The sequence below is a fragment of the Ambystoma mexicanum genome, chromosome 8 (assembly GCF_040938575.1).
Source record: "Ambystoma mexicanum isolate Mex_15411 chromosome 8, UKY_AmexF1_1, whole genome shotgun sequence".
NCBI classification, from domain to species: Eukaryota; Metazoa; Chordata; class Amphibia; order Caudata; family Ambystomatidae; genus Ambystoma; species Ambystoma mexicanum.
The window spans coordinates 948,728,134-948,748,873 of NC_090929.1; the positions used below are offsets into that span (position 1 = coordinate 948,728,134).

General features: G+C 46.6%; 1 protein-coding gene across 1 annotated transcript in view; it reads left to right on the forward strand.

Moving 5' to 3' along the window:
• The first annotated feature begins 2,017 nt into the window (after nucleotides 1-2,017).
• SLC2A1 (solute carrier family 2 member 1) overlaps nucleotides 2,018-20,740 on the forward strand; it is a 1,088,583-nt gene continuing 1,069,860 nt past the window's right edge. The window contains exon 1 of the mRNA XM_069610859.1: nucleotides 2,018-3,044. Coding sequence (XP_069466960.1) covers nucleotides 2,238-3,044 — 807 coding nt within the window. The 5' untranslated portion in view covers nucleotides 2,018-2,237. The remainder of the gene's footprint in view (nucleotides 3,045-20,740) is intronic.

A 20,740-nucleotide genomic window follows, 5' to 3' on the forward strand; every position in this document is an offset into this window, starting at 1 on the left:
ATTAAACCCTATCCGACATACAAGCACAATTAAAAGTAAACACTGTCTGGCATACAAGCATGCAAGGCAGCATTTACTCACTTTGCACAGCAGAATGGAAAAATATAGAGCAAAAGGCGGCATGCACACGCTTACGTCCCATTTTGTACTGCACATGTGCACTCCGCTGAGAAAATGACGAAAATGTGGTGGCGGGGAGCTGCTTACGTTGCAGTGCAAACGTAACAGCTCCTCACCACCAAATTACTCAAATGTTTTAAATGAGCCCCAGAGGAACTCATGTTTGATGAAAGTGGAGCATAAAATCACGGTGTAAATCAATGGCGTGAACTATTTAGGCCATGATTTATATTCCGCCACATGCTGTTCATGGACCCAAATGCCCTTTGAGTTTACACCATTAAAACACAGGCATGACACCCACATGCATAAAGAGTAACACCATGGCATAATTAACACAACATACGTTACATGATGTAACGTATTAAATGCACGCCATGGCTTTATGTTTATGGCAATGTTACTCAAACATTGCACTACCTTTTACTCCTGCACACAAAAAATGCACCTGCTCAGAGCAGGTGCAAATCACAAGAGTAAAACAGCCCATGCATACAGCAGGCAACGATCATCCAAACAAGACATGCAACCCTCACAACAAATCACACACGCAACAAGCCACCAAGCAGGAGGTGAGGACTGCTTAAAACGCACAGAAAACAGCAGGCTCACTTTTGAAAGCACCATGAATCAAGAAGTACCATTGTCATGACAACCCATGCAGCTAAAGCAAATGATCACCCTCGCACAGGTGGGCCGTCTTCAGCCAGCAGCCGTCTTCAGCCCGCAGGGCAAACCCCAGCCCAGGCAGCCAATCCAAGACCCAGGCAGCCCATCACGCCCCTGCCCAAGCTGCCCATCAGCTTGCAGGGCAAGCCCCAGCCCAGGCAGCCAATCACCCCAAGACCCAGGCAGCCAATAAACCCGCAGGGCAGGCCCCAACCCAAGCAGCCCATCACCCCCGGCCCAAGCTGCCCATCAGCTTGCAGGCAGGCCCCAGCCCAGGCAGCCCATCAGCTTGCAGGGCAGGCCCCAGCCCAGGCAGCCCATCAAGCACAAGGGAGGCCCAGGCAGCCCATAAGCCCGCAGAGCAGGCCCCAGCCCAGGCAGCCCATCACGCCCCGGCCCAAGCTGCCCATCAGCTTGCATGGCAAACCCCAGCCCAGGCAGCCCATCACCCCAAGACCCAGGCAGTCCATAAGCCCGCAGGGCAGGCCCCAGCCCAGGCAGCCCATCAGGCCCAGCCTAGACTGCCCATCAGCTTGCGTGGCAAGCCCCAGCGCAGGCAGCCCATCACCACAGGGCCCAGGCAGCCCATCCCCCCAAGGCCCAGGCAGCCCATCAGCCTGCAGGGCAGGCCCCAGCCCATCATGCCCGAGGGAGGCCCAGGCAGCCCATCACGCCCAAGATCCCCGCAGCCCATAAATCCGCAGGGCAGGCCCCAGCCCAGGCAGCCCATCACGCCCCAGCGAGCAAGCCCCAGAGCAGGTAGCCCATCACCCCAACGCCAAGGCAGCCCATCACGCCTGGCCCAAGCTGCCCATCAGCTTGGGCCAGGCGCCAGTCCAATCAGCCCTTGTTGTGTCATGTTCAATATCTCTGGAAATGCCCCGGTTTTCTTCACTGCGAAGCCCAGTGACCCCGCTGTGGGCACGCTCGCATTCTGGGTATCCTTCGTGTGCATCTTGTACTAGGCAGCGAATGCATGCACAGAAGACGCGCTGGATGTGTTTCCAATGGCTCGGCGCTCAGACAGAGGCGGCAACATGCGCGCGGCTTCTGGGAACCAAAGCGTTTGCCGTCTAGGGCTGGAGGCAGCGTTAAAGGGACACTGGACCTGCTACTACTGCGACTGGGAGAGGCGTAGAGAGAAAGCGAGGGAGGGCGAGCAAGCGAGAGCGAGGCAGCGAGGGAGTGAGTAAGAGGGAGAGAGAGAGAGAGAGAGAGAGAGAGAGAGAGAGAGCCAGCGTTGCAAAACACACAGGGAAAACTGGAGCAAAAAATAAAGCAGTGGAAAAGGGGTAAGAAGACAGCGACTGCTGAGAGCGGAGGCGGGCACGCTGTGAAACACGCGCACGGTGCCGTATACAGGCAAAAGGCGGACACCCAGGAGAGCAAGAGAGAGGACGCGCGAAGAAGCACACATCACCTGCCTGCCTAGCACACACCCAGGAAGGATGGAGGACTCCACAGCCACCACCTCGCCCACGCTGCCCAGCGACTCCTCCAAGATGCCCACAGAGGACAAGCCCCCTTCCAAACCGGCGCTGCCCAGCGACTCCTCCAAGATGCCCACAGCCACCACCTCGCCCACACTGCCCAGCGACTCCTCCAAGATGCCCACAGCCACCACCTCGCCCACACTGCCCAGCGACTCCTCCAAGATGCCCACAGCCACCACCTCGCCCACACTGCCCAGCGACTCCTCCAAGATGCCCACAGCCACCATCTCGCCCACAATGCCCAGCGACTCCTCCAAGATGCCCACAGCCACCATCTCGCCCACACTGCCCATCGACTCCTCCAAGATGCCCACAGCCACCACCTCGCCCACACTGCCCAGCGACTCCTCCAAGATGCCCACAGCCACCATCTCGCCCACACTGCCCAGCGACTCCTCCAAGATGCCCACAGCCACCATCTCGCCCACACTGCCCAGTGACTCCTCCAAGATGCCCACAGCCACCATCTCGCCCACAATGCCCAGCGACTCCTCAAAGATGCCCACAGAGGACAAGGAGCTCCCCTCCAAACCGGCACTGCCCAGCGACGCCTCCAAGATGCCCACTGAGGACAAGGAGCCCCCCTCCAAACCGGCACTGCCCAGCGACTCCTCCAAGATGCCCACAGAGGACAAGGAGCCCCCCTCCAAACCGGCACTTCCCAGCGACTCCTCCAAGATGCCCACAGAGGACAAGGAGCCCCCCTCCAAACCGGCTCCCACCGAGACCACCGGCCTGGTGCAGCGAGATGAAGACAGAAAGGTAGGGAATGGCAGGCGCCCGCCTTTTTCACACGGCGCCCACCTGAGGGGCAGTGCCCTCGACATCAGGCTGTGTGGGGGTCGCAGTCCATACATCCCACCGCGACGGCAGTGGTAATAAGGTGCTGTGTTGACTGAGCGCTTGAGGGGGCTGACCTGTCTGATTGTAGGCGTTGTCAGATTAATTGCGTCCGTGTTTAATTTCTGAGCCCCGGTCTATTAAAATGTCTCTGCTAGGGCGGACTATCGCTTGGCAACGCCAACGCGTCACCTCTCCCTTATTATAAAGGCACCCGGAGGCAAGGCCGAATGCCAAGGTCGAACTGTACGCAAATAACAGAGCAGTATATAACAGAATGCACAAAAATACGACAGGGAAGGCAGACTATCACCAGTAGCTCGGGCATAGCACCCGCCCCGCGCCGCCCACGTGTGCTTGCATTCTGATTATGCTTGCGCGTGTAACCGGGCAGACTCGCTTCCCTCTCTAGCTGGGTTCTTCCACATTCAAGGCATATGGTAGCATCCGCGTCTCGATTGCTTGCTCTCCTCAGTGCTACTTCCGGGTTAACGGGGAGCTTCCTGATAGGTGATCTTTGCATTTCATACCAGGTCTTCTTTCATTCAATTGTTCTTGTCTATCACAGCTTTTGCCATTATGGGCCCTCTTGGCGCTATGATTAAATATACCCAAGAAATTATGATTGCATGAACAGCTTCTGCTTTGCTTTCATTTGGCATTTCAGCCTGAAATGCTACCTGGTTTTATATTCAGCTTTGTATTAAAGACATGTTTTCCAGCTGCAGCTGCTTGCGGGGTCATATGGCATTTGACCTTGAGGGGCTGCTTGCCGCTTGCTGCTGCAGGCGACCATTTGCCGACCTGAAACTGCTCTGCTCTCAGAAAAAAAGAAGTGTGTTGCTCATCAGTGGATCAAGAAAATACCCGAAAATTGCGCCCTCACATATCTCAAGCGATATATATATGAACAGCGACATTGCCAGGGCAAAAGCGGTACAAAACACATTTGAAAACCATTGTTTGATGGAAGCGTGTGGACAGTGACATTGTATAATACTGGGAGGCAGCACAGTTATGTAACCAAGCTATATAGACCTAAAATGGCCGCCACAAGCGAACGAGGTGGGCCTTATACACAGCGATGTACAATGGAGCAAATGGGGCTACGCCAGCGGGCCTCTCGGATCTGCACCTGCTACCTTGTACCTGCTCCCCACCCAAAGACTGAAGCTGGGGCACATCTGGGGGTGCTCTGAGCATCTCTGAGATGCCTCTGAGCAAAGCATTGTGACCCACATGTTCACATGTGCATCCCAGAGATGCCGCAGGCAGCTCCAGATTTGCCCCAGTTGTTGTGGACCAGGAATTAGGCCGCGGGTGCAAACCTGAGAGGCCCACGGGCATCTCGTCCTTTGCTAAACAGGCTCAGATTGGCTGAGATGTAACTAAGTGCTGAGTTTGGGTCATATGGATGGTTCCATGCGTTCTTACCCCTGATTTTTTCAACCACACATGTTTCATTTTTGAATTTTCACAATTTTTCACCGGAAGCACTTAGACGACTCTCCCTTAGCATCCTGGCCCTGTACCACACCCATAGCTCCAGCAGCCCAATTCACATAGATAGCAGGGAAAAGGGGCCACCCAACCCCTGCTCTGATACCGAAGGAGGAGAACAGACTCACCTATCACATTATACTCAGTTCATTAGAATACAACAGGGAGTGCGCTGCGCTAAAATCCGCAACAGAGGGTCATGAAAGGACAGTACCTACTAGTCCCACTGGTAGTAATATAATTTAAATCGAACAAGATGTGCCACAACCAGGATTCTCACCCCACTAACCCCACCTTCAAATCTCTGCATACCTAACTCACCCGAAAACTCACACAACCTACTCTTCCCCCAGCAAACCGCACGCACTTCACTACACCGCATCAACAACAAACTAACAACACATAAACAGCACCAACTGCACAAGTGGTCGCGCCCTGTCTAATACACCAAAGCACAGCGCATGGTGTATACCAAGCTGAAGCGCCCAACAGCACCTCACTTCTCTCACTCTCCTACTCCCTCTTCTCCCGACTAACCCAACTCCCGCCCCTTCTTGTTTACAGATCCGCCAGCGCGCCTGGGGACCAACACCGTTGGTGACGGTGCGCGATATAAATACCTTTAACATTTAACATTCATAGCAGCAGCAAAAGTGTGGGATGAAACATCCGTGAAGCCCCCCCCCCCCATTAATCCAAACCCCCACCCTTAAATATATATTGTAGGTGAATTTCTTGGCAGTTAATGTTCTGCCCTGAAAATGGGTGTAGTGACAATTCTGCAATGAAATCCCTGCGTACCATATAGACAGCCTTTTTAAGGGCAGTAATGTGTAATGTGTAAAGCAATCATACTCAAAGTATCAAATAGAGGCCTGGGCCTGCAAGGGAACTTTCTGACATCCCCCAAGGGATAGGCAGGGTGAACGCCAAGATGGAGCTTCAGAAGGAAAATAGAACATGTTTTTGACCTGGAAAGGTTGCTGTTCGCATGTATTCACAGAGTAATCAAATCTGTTAATTATGTATTAACAGAAGTGAGTACAATCCACATTGAATCAAAATCAAGTTTATTTTAGGTCGATAACCCAGAAAAGCGCACAAAGACATAACCACATAATTCATTCTTAAGAATGTAAATTCAAAAATACAAAGATGTATAAACATCATGCTAAGGAAACATTGTTAAAATAATTCAATAAACAGATACACATTGCATCATCAATAAAGAAAAACGGTGGTTTTACAGTCATTTTCGTTTTCTTGATCTTGTATTCCAAGCCTGGCTCAAAAAACTAGACACCACAAAAATAGTCACACTGTCAGCAGTTTGGTTGTTACACTTCAGTGCTTCAGTCACTGCCCCAACTTTGTGTGATCTGAAATATAGAAGCCGCTCATGTTTTCCACGGTCTGAGGGGATGTAGCAATGCAAAATGAACAATATCGCAATATGTTCAACACAATTCATACAGTAACATTCACGGGTAACACTTAATTACTTAAATCTGAAACCTCCTCATCATGCACAAGAGGAGGGCCTGGTCTCTAAGCTGAGTCGTGCTGGGAAGGGAGGCTAGGGGGCAATTGTCCACCAGGCTGTCTTAGCTCTTGCTCCCTCGGCCAGAGCTGCAAAATGTTAAAAAGAAATCACAAAAGTTGAAATCCTCCAGAATCCAGCCTGCCTCAAAGGAAGAGAGTGCTACAAGTTCTACTCGGATTCTATGTCGATGGGGTGAGAGAGACACTCTTCTTGATTTCACCAATGTACAAATGTACATCTCTTTGGGCTGACCCCATACGTAGTGTTCCACAGTGGGTGAGCGAGGGGACGAACAGCCTACGCACAGGGACAAGCTCATTGGGCAGCAATGTGCTCATTTAAAAGTCAGATTCTGTGATTCTGGTTGGTAATGTTGCCACCACTTGGACCTATACACCATTGGTCTATTGTACTCCTCAGCAGTTTATCACGGCTCCTACTTGCCAAGGAAGTAAGGGTCCATATCATTTACAGTTTGACCTCAGTGTTATTCTGTAAGAATTCTTCCCCTATGCGCTGGTGAATTTATTGATCACTGGTGTGTTCATTTCAAAAAGAGTTTAGGAGCTCCTTGACTAGCCCCCATGGATGTAACTATATGGTGCTTATAGAAATGGCTGTTGGATTGTTTGTGGTACTCACTTTTGGGAATTCCTAACTTGCATGCCACTGTACCCGATTGTGGAACTGTCGCAACCCCTTTCTTTACTCTGACAAAGTGATGCATATTTGCTTCACGAACATGTTTCAATTACGACTTCTCTTCTATTTTGTCATGGTGCTTTATCATGTGACTTGGTGCTTTGAAAACAAGATTTATTGAGCAGTGTATTAGTTTAGCAATTGAATACCAACTTTGCAGTAAGTGTCTTGTTGGTTCTGATAGTGAAGATGGAATAGGGGAAGACGAAGTCTTCTCTGCTGTCTAACTTTGTAACTATGGAACCAGGAAGCTAAGGGCTTATATCTCGGTCTTCCACGATTGGCACATTATGTAGTCCTGAGCACATCACTTATCACTTGCCTTGTTTTCTGAACTATCTATAGAGAAAGACTCACTCATATGGGTTTACATTATATATTGTTAATCCATAAATACATATTAACCATTTACATAGTGCAGACTGGTAAGGAGGCAGTATGCTAAGTTTGGAGATGATGTTGTAGGGGGTGGGTAGACATGGTGCCAGGTATGGCTTTTGTGTTATACAGTGGGGCGGCAGGAAGCTAGGTATGGGTCTTTCACGCTGCCAGTGCATTTAGCTCTTAGTGCAAAGACAGACCCCGTTACTCAGCTCTACCAATGAACCCTCCAGCTTCTCCACCTATTTAAATTGGTCTCAAACTAATGATGGAATGGGATGGAACGAGATCGGAGACCGATGTAGCCTGCTCTCAAATTGCAAACTGGGACATGAGGAAATCTGTGCTCCAATTCCAGCTTTCCCATTGCACCAAATTATGTTATCCTGGTGAAATCATTTAACAACGTTTGGTTTGTGGGGGGTGTTTGTTGTAAACTCAATTGAAATGACTTCCTGAGTGATGAGACTGATGTTAGCACGCAATCAGCGATCAACCACTTGACTTGTGCAAAAAAACATGCATTTGTGTATTTTCATTCACTTGACATTTCAGAAGTTGTCACATGAATGTATATCCTTGAAAGGAGCAGCGGTATTGATAACATGGGTTATAGGTGAACGGATCGAATCAAAAGGACCGAAAACAAAAGAATCGAAAACATTTCATTTTTTTATTTTTTCATTTTCTTTTTTGGGGGGCTCCCCCCCTTTTTTGTAGTAAAAAACACTTTTTTTACCTATACAGAAACCCCCAAAAAATATATAATTTAAAAAAAATTCGACCCTTTTGTTTTCGGTCCTATTGCGTCAACCCTATTGCATTCGATCCTTTTGTAGTCGAAACTTTAACCGGACACCGATAACAGGCAACGACATATACATGTTTCAACCCCTACGGGTCGTCATCAACTGCCTGTAAGAACATTAAATGAAAATTCACTTGAGTTGCCAACACGTAAACTCTATCTAAAAGCACCACAGATTTCATAATAGTTTCTTGCATTGCAACAAATAAATAAATAAATAAACGAAGCATGACAGATTAACACTACTCATAAATACAGCTCAATATCCAAGTAACAGTTCATCAGGTTTCACGAGTTACTCACAATCATCCATGTTTCTGAAAAGGTGACATTACTTGCTAATTCAATTGCTATGTGATGAACGTACACATAGAATAACTAAGATCCCCGTGGTTGTTCATATTGCTCAATGAAAGTGTGGGGGTTTGTCCCTGGGGACAGAGTATCTAAGAAATCACAAAAATAACTGAAAGCTATGTTGCCTGAAAGCAAAGTAATCTCTATAATGTCTAGTATCTATACTCGAGAAGGTGCATATGGGAGGAGAGGTTGCTACTGAGCTTAGTTGTTCTGGGAGTTGTGGCCCCTGGATTGTAGATTTGGGCCACTGCACCATGGGCCATAAAATTGTACTTGCCTCCCAGGCAAAACATTGCCCATCCTCCCCCGTCTCTAAGATTGGTTTTATAAACTGCTCAGGATGCCAAGATCAAATGGCACAAGCGCCTGGTTACGGCAGTTTAAATATGGTACAGGAAGCTCCTGATACCTCCAACTCCCACATGACCTCCAGATCCCCCCAACCCCCCGCCTCGAGGCAACCACTCACGACTCACACTAGTTTCCCTGGCAAGAAAATGCCAGTAGTGCGGCCTGGGTACTGTTAATGCCAACGTGCCTTGCTTGCCCGACTTTGTTGATGGGTTCGACACAGCGGTAGTACAGGGTGCTGTCTTGCAGATCAATAGGAGAGCTGGCCTCACTTGTTAGCCTAAGACTAAGGGCCCGATTCATGGATTCATTTTCAGTGAGAATTGGGACTTTGTGTGCCATTCTGCAAGCAAACCCCCCTTCGTTGATTCATGGAATCGACTTTGCGGGAAAAATCTATACACTGCAGAACCTTTGTGCAGGCTCTGCGCGTCCCTGCGTGCAGTCGAGCACGTTGCGCAAGACTCCATTCAGAGGGTGGTTTGGGCTTAAAGAGAGCTCAAAGTAGGAAGCGGAACATGCAGAACGACGAAGAACACAGCAAAATGTGGGAGGGTGCAGGTGCGGTTTACGAGGTTTGCACGCAGATTGACCAGGTAATTACATTTCGTCTCAGTGCTGTTAACAGTTACGGGGGACCTTCGTCTCAGTGCTGTTAACAGTTACGGGGGACCTGACCCAATGTCGCTGGGGTGCTGGCTAGGTTGCAGAGGACCTCATGCAGGAGTACTGGGGTGCATGAGTTCACGGCGGAGGAGCACGCACAGGGATCTTTTGGTGGCTAGTCCTGCTTTGTGAGGGCATGTCATGGGCCTTCCGGCCACGACTTGCGCATAGGGTTGCTTTGCAGCAAATATTCCATAAATACATAGAACGGGCATGAAAAAGTCTGCACACATGGACTCACAAAGCCAATTTCGCTGCGCAGACTTTCCGGATCTTTGCGCACCTTTTCATGAATCGGGCCCTAAGAGAATGAAGCTGCTGCTCTGAAGGTCTTAAATAGTGAATGATTGCTCTATGGAGACAACATGGTTTTCTCTTGAAGTTGGTGCTTTAAATTTAATATACAAACGTGTTTTCTTTTTGACATGATCTGAATAAATAATTCGATAACCAGTAAAATATATATAGGTGTGCTCACTTCACTTTCCCATGTTCAATTGATAATATATGCTGGTCACAAACATAGATTATGTAAAAGAGTGCATCTAAAATGAAAGTCTTGATGACAACTGATGTGCTACTTTTCCCATAGGATCAAATCAGCTGTATCTTACACGTTGCTTGTTTATTTATTTATTGTTTGCTTGTTAGGCGCTTATACAATAAGAATATACTGTTTCAAAGCACCCATAGGGCAGGGAGGGAGAGTGGGAAATACAATACAATACAACACAAAATTTAAGAGCAGAGGGGGAGGAGGGACGGAGACGAACCTACTATGCCTTGTGAGTATTCAAACGTGCAAGTGCAGAAAGGAAGAGGGAAGCGGGGGTAAGTGCTGGGGAGTCCGAGCCTGTGGGTGAGCCACAAACGAAGTGGTAGAATGTTGAGTGCTACATGGCCTGGGCCGCGGGAGGAGTAAGTGCGAGTCTCCAGAACGGAGGGGGTGCAGATGCAAAGTGCTGTGGATAGACAGGAGCTGGGAAGAATTGGTGTGGGAGGTCAAGGTCCGAAGATGCATAAGGGCCAATGACACTGATTCAGCAACTGTGAGATTAGCAGAGGAGAGAAGGAGGAGGAAAAGAGGAAAGTATTTGTCAATGTAGACAGTGTTCAATTAACCTTGACACATTTCATTCCTAGATCGATGTGAACATTTGTCAGAGGGAAGCTATGTGGATATCATGGTCACCAGCTGGAGTGGTCAAGTTTCTGTAAAAATGTACAACTAAATTCAGTTGCATACAATTAACTCATGCACTATTGCTGCTGTTAACTTCCTATAGTTTCGCATGGAGACTTAACGGAGAAAACTGATCATCACCTCGTTAAAATCCTATAACATGATTCTAGCCAAATGATAGCCTGAGTCTGCCTTACTGTGCAGATCTGCTTCAAAGGAAATGTTATCGTGGTTGAGGTGCCAGTCTAGTTGAACTTATTTTTATGAGGAAAATGAAACTTAATGAGCAAATAAATATTGTGTACCACTATAGAAGACTGGCTGATTCTTAGGACTGGTAATTTAAAAACCTAAATTGCTGTTTTCCCTTACCTTAAGCACTATTCAGGCAGGAATGGATGATTCTATGTTGTTACATCGACAGTTCTTTTCAAGATTCGTTTTTCGCCAAATTCTTTTTCTGAAAAAACTAATTAAAACATGTTTTAATATATTTGAGGGGTCTCTCCCAAGTCCCCCTCTCCCAATATTTACGTCCTATTCCCCTTACACTTTACATCCCCTTACCCACCCCCTATATTTTCCGAGGAGTTTTTGCGTTGAAAAACGTTCTGCAAAAAACAAATTGAAAAATATACTAGCGATGTGACAATGTTGCACTGAATGGATAGGGATAGTCTTCCTCGTCCTTGTATCGTATTTCCTACGTTAAGCCTAAACCACATTGCTTGCAGACTTGGAGAGTATGGATACTGAGTTATTGGTATCTTGCTAGCCTGAAGGAGACAAGGTGTGTGTACGAGCATAGACTGCGTAATGCAGTTTGTGTGTGGGAGTATAGACTGCGTAATGCAGTTTAAATTTCATCTGAAGGAGGGCTTTGTTGGTAGAATTACATGGAGCAGAGACAAGAAGAGGGAACTCGCCAATGAGTTGCGTCCCTTGTAATGCTTGTGATTGATATCTTCTTGGATCAAAAAGCACTAACACAAAAAGCTTCGTAAGTCATCCTATACCTAACAACACCTTAACTCTTACTGGATCCCTTATTAATGCCAGATCCATGGTAGCACATGCAATTGAAATTGCTGACATTCTGAACAACAGTAACATTGACTTCCTTGCTGTAACAGAAACATGGCTCCATGAGGCAGCAGGACCCTCACTGATGTTAGCCATACCTGACAACTACCAGATCTACAGAGTAGACAGACCCTACGCCAAAGGTGGTGGCCTAGCAATCATCGCGAAAACCACCTTGCCTATCCGACTCACCACCTCACACCCTTGCGCCTCCTGCGAAATACTATCAGCAAAATTGCAACTCTCCAACAACCGCACGCTAACCATTCACCTGATCTACAGGCCCCCAGGTCCCCTGGGAACCTTTGAAGATGACCTTACTACCCTCATAGCGAACAATACCCAAAAGGCGCATTCGCAAATGCTGCTGATGGGCGACTTCAACATTGGCTTCAACGAACCAGGCAATAAAAATGCCATTTCTATAACAGCTATCCTAAACGACCAAGGCCTTACCCAAAAAATTCTCTCTCCCACACATGCTAAAGGCAGAACCCTTGACTGGGTCTCAGAACTTAACTGCAACATAGTCATCACCTCCATTACCCCTCAACCATGGACTGACCACTCTCTAATAAATTTCACTGCCACACTTGACCTCCCCAGCCCTAAGACTATCAAAATGATACCACCACTCCCCACAAGAAATAAAAAAGATATTACGACAGAAAAACTTATCCCCCTCCTCCTCCCTACTATTAACGATCTGAAGGACAACACCGACCCAGACACACTAGTAGACACCTTTAACAAAGCTATGTCCCACGCACTAGACACTATTGCACCTGCAAAACTACGTAAAGCGAAGCAAGAAGCCCACCTTAACTCCTGGTTCACCCCCCACCTTAAGGACCTTAGAAAGCAGAAACGAAAACTCCAAACTATCTGGCGCAATTCGCCCACTAACGACAACAAAGCCAAGTTAACCCAAATTACAAAACATTACAAGTCTGAAATCATCAACACCAAAAGAAATGTATTCAATGACAGAATTACCAAAGCCAAATCGAATACTAAAGAACTATTTACCATACTCCGTGAAATGGAATCCCCTATCCAACCTTCTGACACGGCCCCTAAGGACAAGATATGGTGCACGAATATTCAGAATGCCCTAGCTAACAAAATTTCCACCCTCCAACTTAAAATAAAGAACAAAAAAGATGCCCTCTCTCTTACTGACCAACAACTGCCTCCAGTAACCAAACCGACCACTATCCCCCCTTTTAGCTTTAAACCGATCTCCATCATCGACACTGAAAAGGCCATCCTCTCACTGAAGCCCTCTAACTGCAAGGGTGACAGCTGCCCAGCGCAAATAATAAAGGACGCTGCCAGAGACTTAGCCCCTTTCATCTCTAAGCTCATTAACTCATCCTTCAAATCCAACACAGTGCCAGCCAACTTAAAAGAATCCTGGGTCCTCCCCCTTCTCAAAAAACAAACCCTTGATCCCTCTATCCCGACGAACTATAGGCCCATCACCACAGTGCCCTTCCTACTAAAAATAATCGACAGAGTAGCCTATATCCAAATCCAAGAGTACCTAGAAGTCTATCATCTACTAGGCTCACGCCAATCGGGCTTCCGCCCGCTCCATGGTACGGAAACTGCCCTGATAGACCTCAAAACCAAAATTGAGGAACTCAAGGACAATGGGAAAACAGCGCTGCTACTTTTACTGGACTTGTCAGCAGCTTTCGATTTGGTGGACCATGCGGTCCTATGCAACCACCTCAAGCTGGCTGCCAACTTCACAGGAGACGCCATAGCTTGGGTCCAATCCTTTCTAGCCAACCGGACTATGAGAGTGTTCTCCGCCTCTACCTGTGCTGACCCCATCCAAATCACATGCGGAGTCCCACAGGGCTCCTGTGTCTCACCCACAATGTACAATATCTTCACCAAGCCATTGTTTGACAAGTTGGACAGTCTGGGTGTCTCCTACACTAATTACGCAGATGACACCCAGATCCTCATACCCCTTTTGGGTAGCTACGAAGTGGACCTGGCTCTGGTGAACAAAATCTACATACTCATTCAAGCATGGATGGCCACCCATGGCCTCTGTCTGAACGACGATAAAACCGAAATCCTGCTCCTCGGTTCAGACCACAAACTATCCAAACTTACCCCGGACTACACCTCATTTAACATTGATAATAATACTATTAAGGCTATGCGTGAGGTCAAAACGCTGGGCTTTTACCTTGACTCAGCTCTCACCCTCAAAAAGCAAGTGAATTCCCTTGCCTCCTCTACTACCTACACATGCAAACTCATCCGTGCCGCCAGACCCTTCCTGTCCAGTGCCAGCGGCCTCACCCTAGCCAATGCCCTTGTCATGTCCAGACTTGACTACTGCAACGCCTTATACTCAGGTGCCAACAAGTCGGTCACCGACAAACTCCAGAGACTGCAAAATAATGCTCTGAGAGCAGCTCTGAACATCCCACGTAGAGAACATATTTCCAAACATCGGATTGAAGCCCATTGGCTAAAGATAAAGGACAGAATCCTTCTTAAAACTATCTCCCTCACGTCCAAATGCCTCAACAATCAAGCACCCCACTACCTAGCGGAAAGAATCAACTGGAGACCTTCCAACCGACTGACGAGATCTGCCAATACTTTCCTTCTGGAAGTCCCCAGATTCAAACTCACCACAGCGGGCGGTGCAAGTTTCCCAGTCAGAGCTGCTCAATCATGGAACACACTCCCACCAGACCTTAGATGCCCTTTACCTTACACGAGCTTCAGATCCTACGCTCGCAAATGGCTGCACAACAACGACATGCAACGTCCTTCACCCTAGTGGTAACAGCACATACCTGCTATAACTGCTCTCATTGCGCTTAACTGGATATTCTATATGCATTGTATCACCTACTGTAACCAACCACCGTTTTTTTTTTTTTTTTTTTCTGTAATAGCCTATGTCAGGCTGTGTAACTAAGCTTCGAGTCATCTTGTATTGCTGCGCCCAAATGCCCTCGGGCTAGGAGCGCATTACCAAATAAATAAACATAAACATAAACACATAAACATAAACATTCAAGTATTTTGCTCGTTGGTATCCTTCAGACCTGACGCAATGACGGCGTGCTGTGTTGGTTCCCCGCGGTTTACATGGTCTGCTTTCTCTTTCCATTGTACTTGTTTCCTTTCATACTTTTCAGTCCCATTTCATTACCGTGCATGGTTGTACGTATTTTTAGCAAGGTCAGTTTCCTCGTTTGCACATTATTTGGCAATTTTTCGCTGCAGTCATTTTCGTCGATTTGTTTAATGGGACAGGGGCAGGGTTCCCCAACCCATCATCTAACCCACCCCTCATTTTTGTGATGACTTTTTGAAATAGCGCCACAACTAAGTCGATGTTTCCTGAATTTATGGGAATCCAAAATGTTGTTGCTTTAGATTGCGATGCTATGCTATACAGAATTAAAAAAAAAAAAACCTTCTGATGTGGACTAAATTGAAAGGTGGCTACCTGAGGACCTTTCATTTGGTTTTCAGTTTGTGCAATTTGATTAAATCATTTAGCCAAATGGTGCCATACATGGTGTAAAAAATTAGTCATTGTTTGAGATTTATGAGAATTTGCTGTGCTAAGTGACCTGGAGTATGTTTGATAGTTTGTAAAACTGTTTCATGAGTGGGGCTGTGAGTACATTGTTGTAAATACAACTCCCTTGTTCCATTAGTCTGATTTGTACCCTTCTGCCGGCTTTGCCCATTTTGTTTTTTGAAATGGGCACCAGATTCCCTAGAGCACCAGAGATGAGTTGAAATTAGACTATGATTTCCGGATCCACTTTTGCTGCATGGGAGAGTTGGCACTTTGCCGATTGTGGTGTATCTTCATACACCATATTGTTTGCACCAATATTGTTTTAGGACTTTAGGGAAACACCATGCTTCTGTTAAAGTGGGTTGTGTTCTCTTCCCAGTGCTCCTATTACTTTTCACAACTATGTATGTGATGTTAGGACCTCTTTTATATGCAATATAAGTGTTCCCGCGTTTAGAATATATCAGTGTTTGGTTAGAATGTTCATTATTATGTACAACTATGTCATAAACGTGTTAACCAATACTAAGCCGCCCTTGTCATTGCTCCTGCCTCTAGGTTCAAATAGAGCTTCTCAATAGATATTGGAAGTCCATTTGCATTCCCCCCTGACTAGACTATCACAATTTCCATTTTCCAATAGCCTAGTAGTTAGTCTGCTTTCTTGCGGGACATTTGCCTTCGTAGGAACTGTTTCTATAATAACTGAATTGTCTCAAATATTTTTGGGATGATATAATCCATACCTAAGAAGCCCACACTTTAAGTAGATTTAGTGAAGAGGCTGGTATATAACTGTCTTTCTTTATAACTGATAGTTTGGTCAAGAAAATGAATTTAATTGTTGACACTCTTGTAATTCAACAATCAATGGGGTTTGAGAGTATTGATCATTTGGTATAATAAGGTTGCTGTTTCAGTTTTGTAGTCCTGTATGGCTATAACATTGTCAATATATCTTTTTCATACTCAAGTATGTTATGCATATGGATTGGAGTCCACATAAAAGTGTTCCTCTTCAAAGAGTTTGAAACTGAAAATGGCTTTGTGTGAGTGCTCTTCAAGTGCACCATAATATGAGGCCAGTGGGACCTCTAGTCCAGAATCACCCCGCTTCATGGTGTGAAAGATTCTGAAGGATTTCTTCCCACAACATCTTAAAATAGAGGGGTTCTACGTCCATGGTGATGAGTAAGATATCTCAAGGTTACAAGGTCTTCTGTCTGTATGCGATAGGTTGCTTAATGTAGTTGATTTACATTCTAGAAACTAAACTTTTAAAGAAAATCTCTGCATTTTGGGGGTGGTGCTGAAGAACTGAGCTGACATGGATTGGATATCCGGGTGGATTACCTTTGTTCTTGTGCATTTTGATTTGGAGTAGATCATATGAACATCAGGAAGAAATCGCCTCATCCCAGTAACACCAGGGACAATATCAGAAAGACAAACCACTGATGGACTAGGCGATCAGGTGACAAGAGTGTTTCTCATCCCTTCTGATTTTTGGCTTCACTTTCTGTCTGGAACCTCATTGCCAGCAGCCATCTTGGATTGGTGACATCACTTCCAGCGGCCATCTTGGAATGGAGACATCACTTCCTGTGGCCATCTTGGACCAACTCGATTTCCAGCCTAAGGCCACAAGAGGCTCCTCTGGGAACACCAATCTGGAAGAAATCACCTCATCCCAGCAACACCAGGGACAATGTCAGAGAGGCCAACACTAATGGACTAGGCAACCAAGTGACAAGTCCTTTCTGAACTTCCTATGGGAGTCTAGCCAGGGTCGTCCCAGTTAAGAGTGGAACAGTGAAGGGTGAAGACCAGCCATTGACCAGCCTCTTTGCCTCTTAGCCTATGAGCGTTTGCTTTTGCCTTTCACCCTGTTGCACCTGTGAGTACCTGAATCTTCCTATCACTCCACACTGCGCTACTCACCTATATTGCATTAACTCCTACTCCTCCTACTAACCTCTCCCTACGCTTTCTCCAATCACGCTACAACTTCCTCCCTCATCTTACACCTATCCAGCTCACCTCTCTTTCTCTGAGACTCAACTTCTTTACTCTTCTTTGCCCCATCGCCCTAACAGTGCACTCTGGAATGAGCAGTCTGCATGCAACAAAACATCCTTTTTCACAGACTACTTTCAATCCAGCTCTCCTCTCCTAGACCTTCTTGCTATTACTGAAACCTAGATTTCTCCATCTGACACTGCGACTCTCATTCACTCTCCTCGATTGACTGGCAGAGGTGGAGGCATCAGACACTTACTCTCTTCCCGCCTCAATGCCTCACAAATCTCCAATGCCACATCCACTCCTACTTCTTTTGAATTCACCATCTCTACTATTGCTCTTCCTCACTCGGTTCACATCATCTCCATCTATCACCCTCCCGGTCCAACTGGACCATCCCTTGATGATCTTGGGCAACCCCTTGATTCTCTTTCCACTAAACATCACCTAATTCTTTTATGTGACTTTAACCTTCCCTCTCCAACCACTTCTGAGAAATCTGAATGCCAGTCTTTCCTTAGTGACCACGCTCTCCACTCCATCCATAACCTACTTACCCACACAAGGGTTAAGTCTTTGGATCTCTTATTCATCTCCAACTTTCTTTCAGCCACTAATAAACACTATGTTCCCACCATCCATATCTAATCACTCAATTGTTTCCACCAGTATCTCTTTTCCACCCTCTGACCTTTCCTCACCACTTGCTTCAACTATTACTAAAAGGAAATAGAAACCTTCTGCCATTCCCCCCTTTCTCTCCGACCTACAGTTCTCATTTTCCTCCTTCACACCCGATGCCTCTTCCACCAACACTGCTTTCTCCAGCTTCCAATCCTTATTATATGACTCATTATCCTCTCACTTCCCACTTCTTAATTTCACCCCTAAGTCTCAGCATCCTACACCATGGGTCACCCCATTCATACGATATCTCTGCACAGACATGCGTCGGCTGCTGCGCAAATGGAGGCGTACCCACTTGCATGATGACCTGCAACTCTACCTCTCTGCCCTGAACTCTCTCAAGTCCACTCATGATAGAGCGAAAAGGGAATTCTACCTAACCCTCATTGGCTTTTGTACCAACTATCCTCACCGGCTAAAGGGCACCCTAAACTCACTCCCCCTAAGTCTATGACTATCAACTCCACTCTCAAATCTAATGACTTAGCTGAATACTTCACTGCAAACATTTCTAAATTAGACACTCTTTCCTGACCTTCCTCACACTCCCTCCTCCTACATTTTACACTCTGGCTACTCTACCATCATCCTCTGCCTCTATCTCCCACTTTAGTCACAATAATACTGACAAAGTGCAATCTCTACTGATGAAAGCTAACCCCTCTTGAGTCCCATCAGACCCTTTTGCTCCTCATCCAGTCAAGCCTATTACCCCTTTAGTGGCTTCTCACCTCGCTGAACTCTTCAAGCTGTCCTTCGACTCTGCTTGCTTTCCCTATGTTTTCAAAACAGCCCTGGTCATCCCTCTGCAAAAAAAGCAAGGGGCTGTCCCTTCCGCATTACTCTAAAGTGCTTGAAAGGGTTGTGTTCAACTGTCTTACCAATTTCTTAGACATCCACAACATTCGAGACCTCCTACAAGCAGGTTTCTGCTCCTGTCACTCCATGGAAACAACTCTCATAAATGTGTCCAACTTCATTGCCTCTGCTAAGCACTCCAACCTATCCTCTATACTAATTATCCTTGACCTGTCTGCTGCCTTTGACACTGTTGATCACCCTTATCTCCTTAATGCTCTCTTTCTTCTTTGGATTCGCAATCAAGTCTTTGCCTGGATTGAATCCTACCTTGCACCTCGCCAATTCTCGGTCTCCTGGAGCAACACCACCTCTCAACTCACTCCTCTAACTGTTGGTGTTCCACAAGGCTCTGTCTCGGGTCTGCTCCTTTTTATAGTCTACACTTCTTCTCTTGGGGCACTAATCTCCTCCTTTGGGTTCTCGTACCAACTCTTCGCGGACACCACCCAAATCTTCTTCTCTTTTCCTGAACTCTCCTCTGAGCTTGCTATCAACATTTCCAACTGTCTCTCTGCCATTAAATGTTGGATGGGTTTGCACTCTCGGATGTTAAACTCTACCAAAACAGAGGTGCTCTTCTTCCCTCAAAAAGGCTCTCTCTCACCTCTTCCTCCACCTATCCAGTTCCCACCTGACACCTTCCCCTACTTTTCTTCTTGCTAGACACCCAGGCGTCATCTATGACCCTTCTCCCACCACCTCCGCTTCCATCTCCAAAACTGGAACAGCAGCTCGCCTTAAACCCCTAAATATTAGGAAAATCAGGCACCTCCTTCCTTTCAATACCACCAAGCATCTCCTAATCACTCTTGTCTTCTCTAAACTGGACTACTGTGCCAGCATACCCTTTGGTCTCCCCAAACTATGCTTTCTGTGCTCTCGACAAGATCATTAACTTCGCTACCAGGACTCACTTTGAACTCCCTCACTTCACACCTACTCCCTCGTACCATCACCAGGCTGGATGGCTGATGATGCCAAACAGGGCCAGTTTAAAATGTCTTCTCCTGTTTCACAAATCTATCCATGGTAAGGCACCACTGTATTTATCCTCCTCTTTCCAACTCCACAAGCCTTCTCATAATCTCCACTTTCCCCCTTCGACTACACTCATGGCTACTCGCCCTCTCTGTGCTCCATGTCACTTCCACTCTGTCTCTCTTCTTGCTCCACTTGCATGGATTTCTCTTTCTCTTCCCCCGGACATCCAAGAAACAGTCCACACAGATTAGTTCAAAATAAAACTAAAATCTTTCCTTGTTGCCTTTGAGTTACCTCCTTAACCTATCTCTCATCTGCCTGCTAGCTAAAATGTTTCCCTCGCCTCTAACCTGCCTCTCTCCCTCACTTCCTCTGGCTCCACTCTAGTACTTCACCCATCATGGTCACATCCCAAGCTCAGCCGGCGGTACTGCCTGCCTGCACTTAAAATTATCCAGTATTTGTTTTCTTTAATCTATGTATATCCATTTATGTATTGTCCCTGGTGACTATTCCATTTACTCCACTCCGCAATCTGGTGAGAATGTCCCTCAAACTCACCCCATTGTAAGAGGCGCATCGCTTCATGTCAAATCGTATCTACTGTACGTTCTTTTGTGATCAAAAGAGCATTGCTCTGTCTGTATATAAATAAATAAATTAATGAAATAAAATAAACATGTTGGTGTTTTAGAGCGAGGAAGTCTATCTCTTGTTTGGTTTGCCACTCTTGATCTTCAATTGCGCTAATCTTCTCAGAGAAGAGGGCCTGATGGGCTGTGGTCAGGTCTGTCTTGCAGGGCATGTCACTTGTTCGGTCTGAGAGCAGTCTATTTCACTCTGATGTGTGTCTAGCATGACTGTAGTTCTCCGTTTGTCAGCTGGTTTGATGATTGTGTTTAACACCTGCATGTTA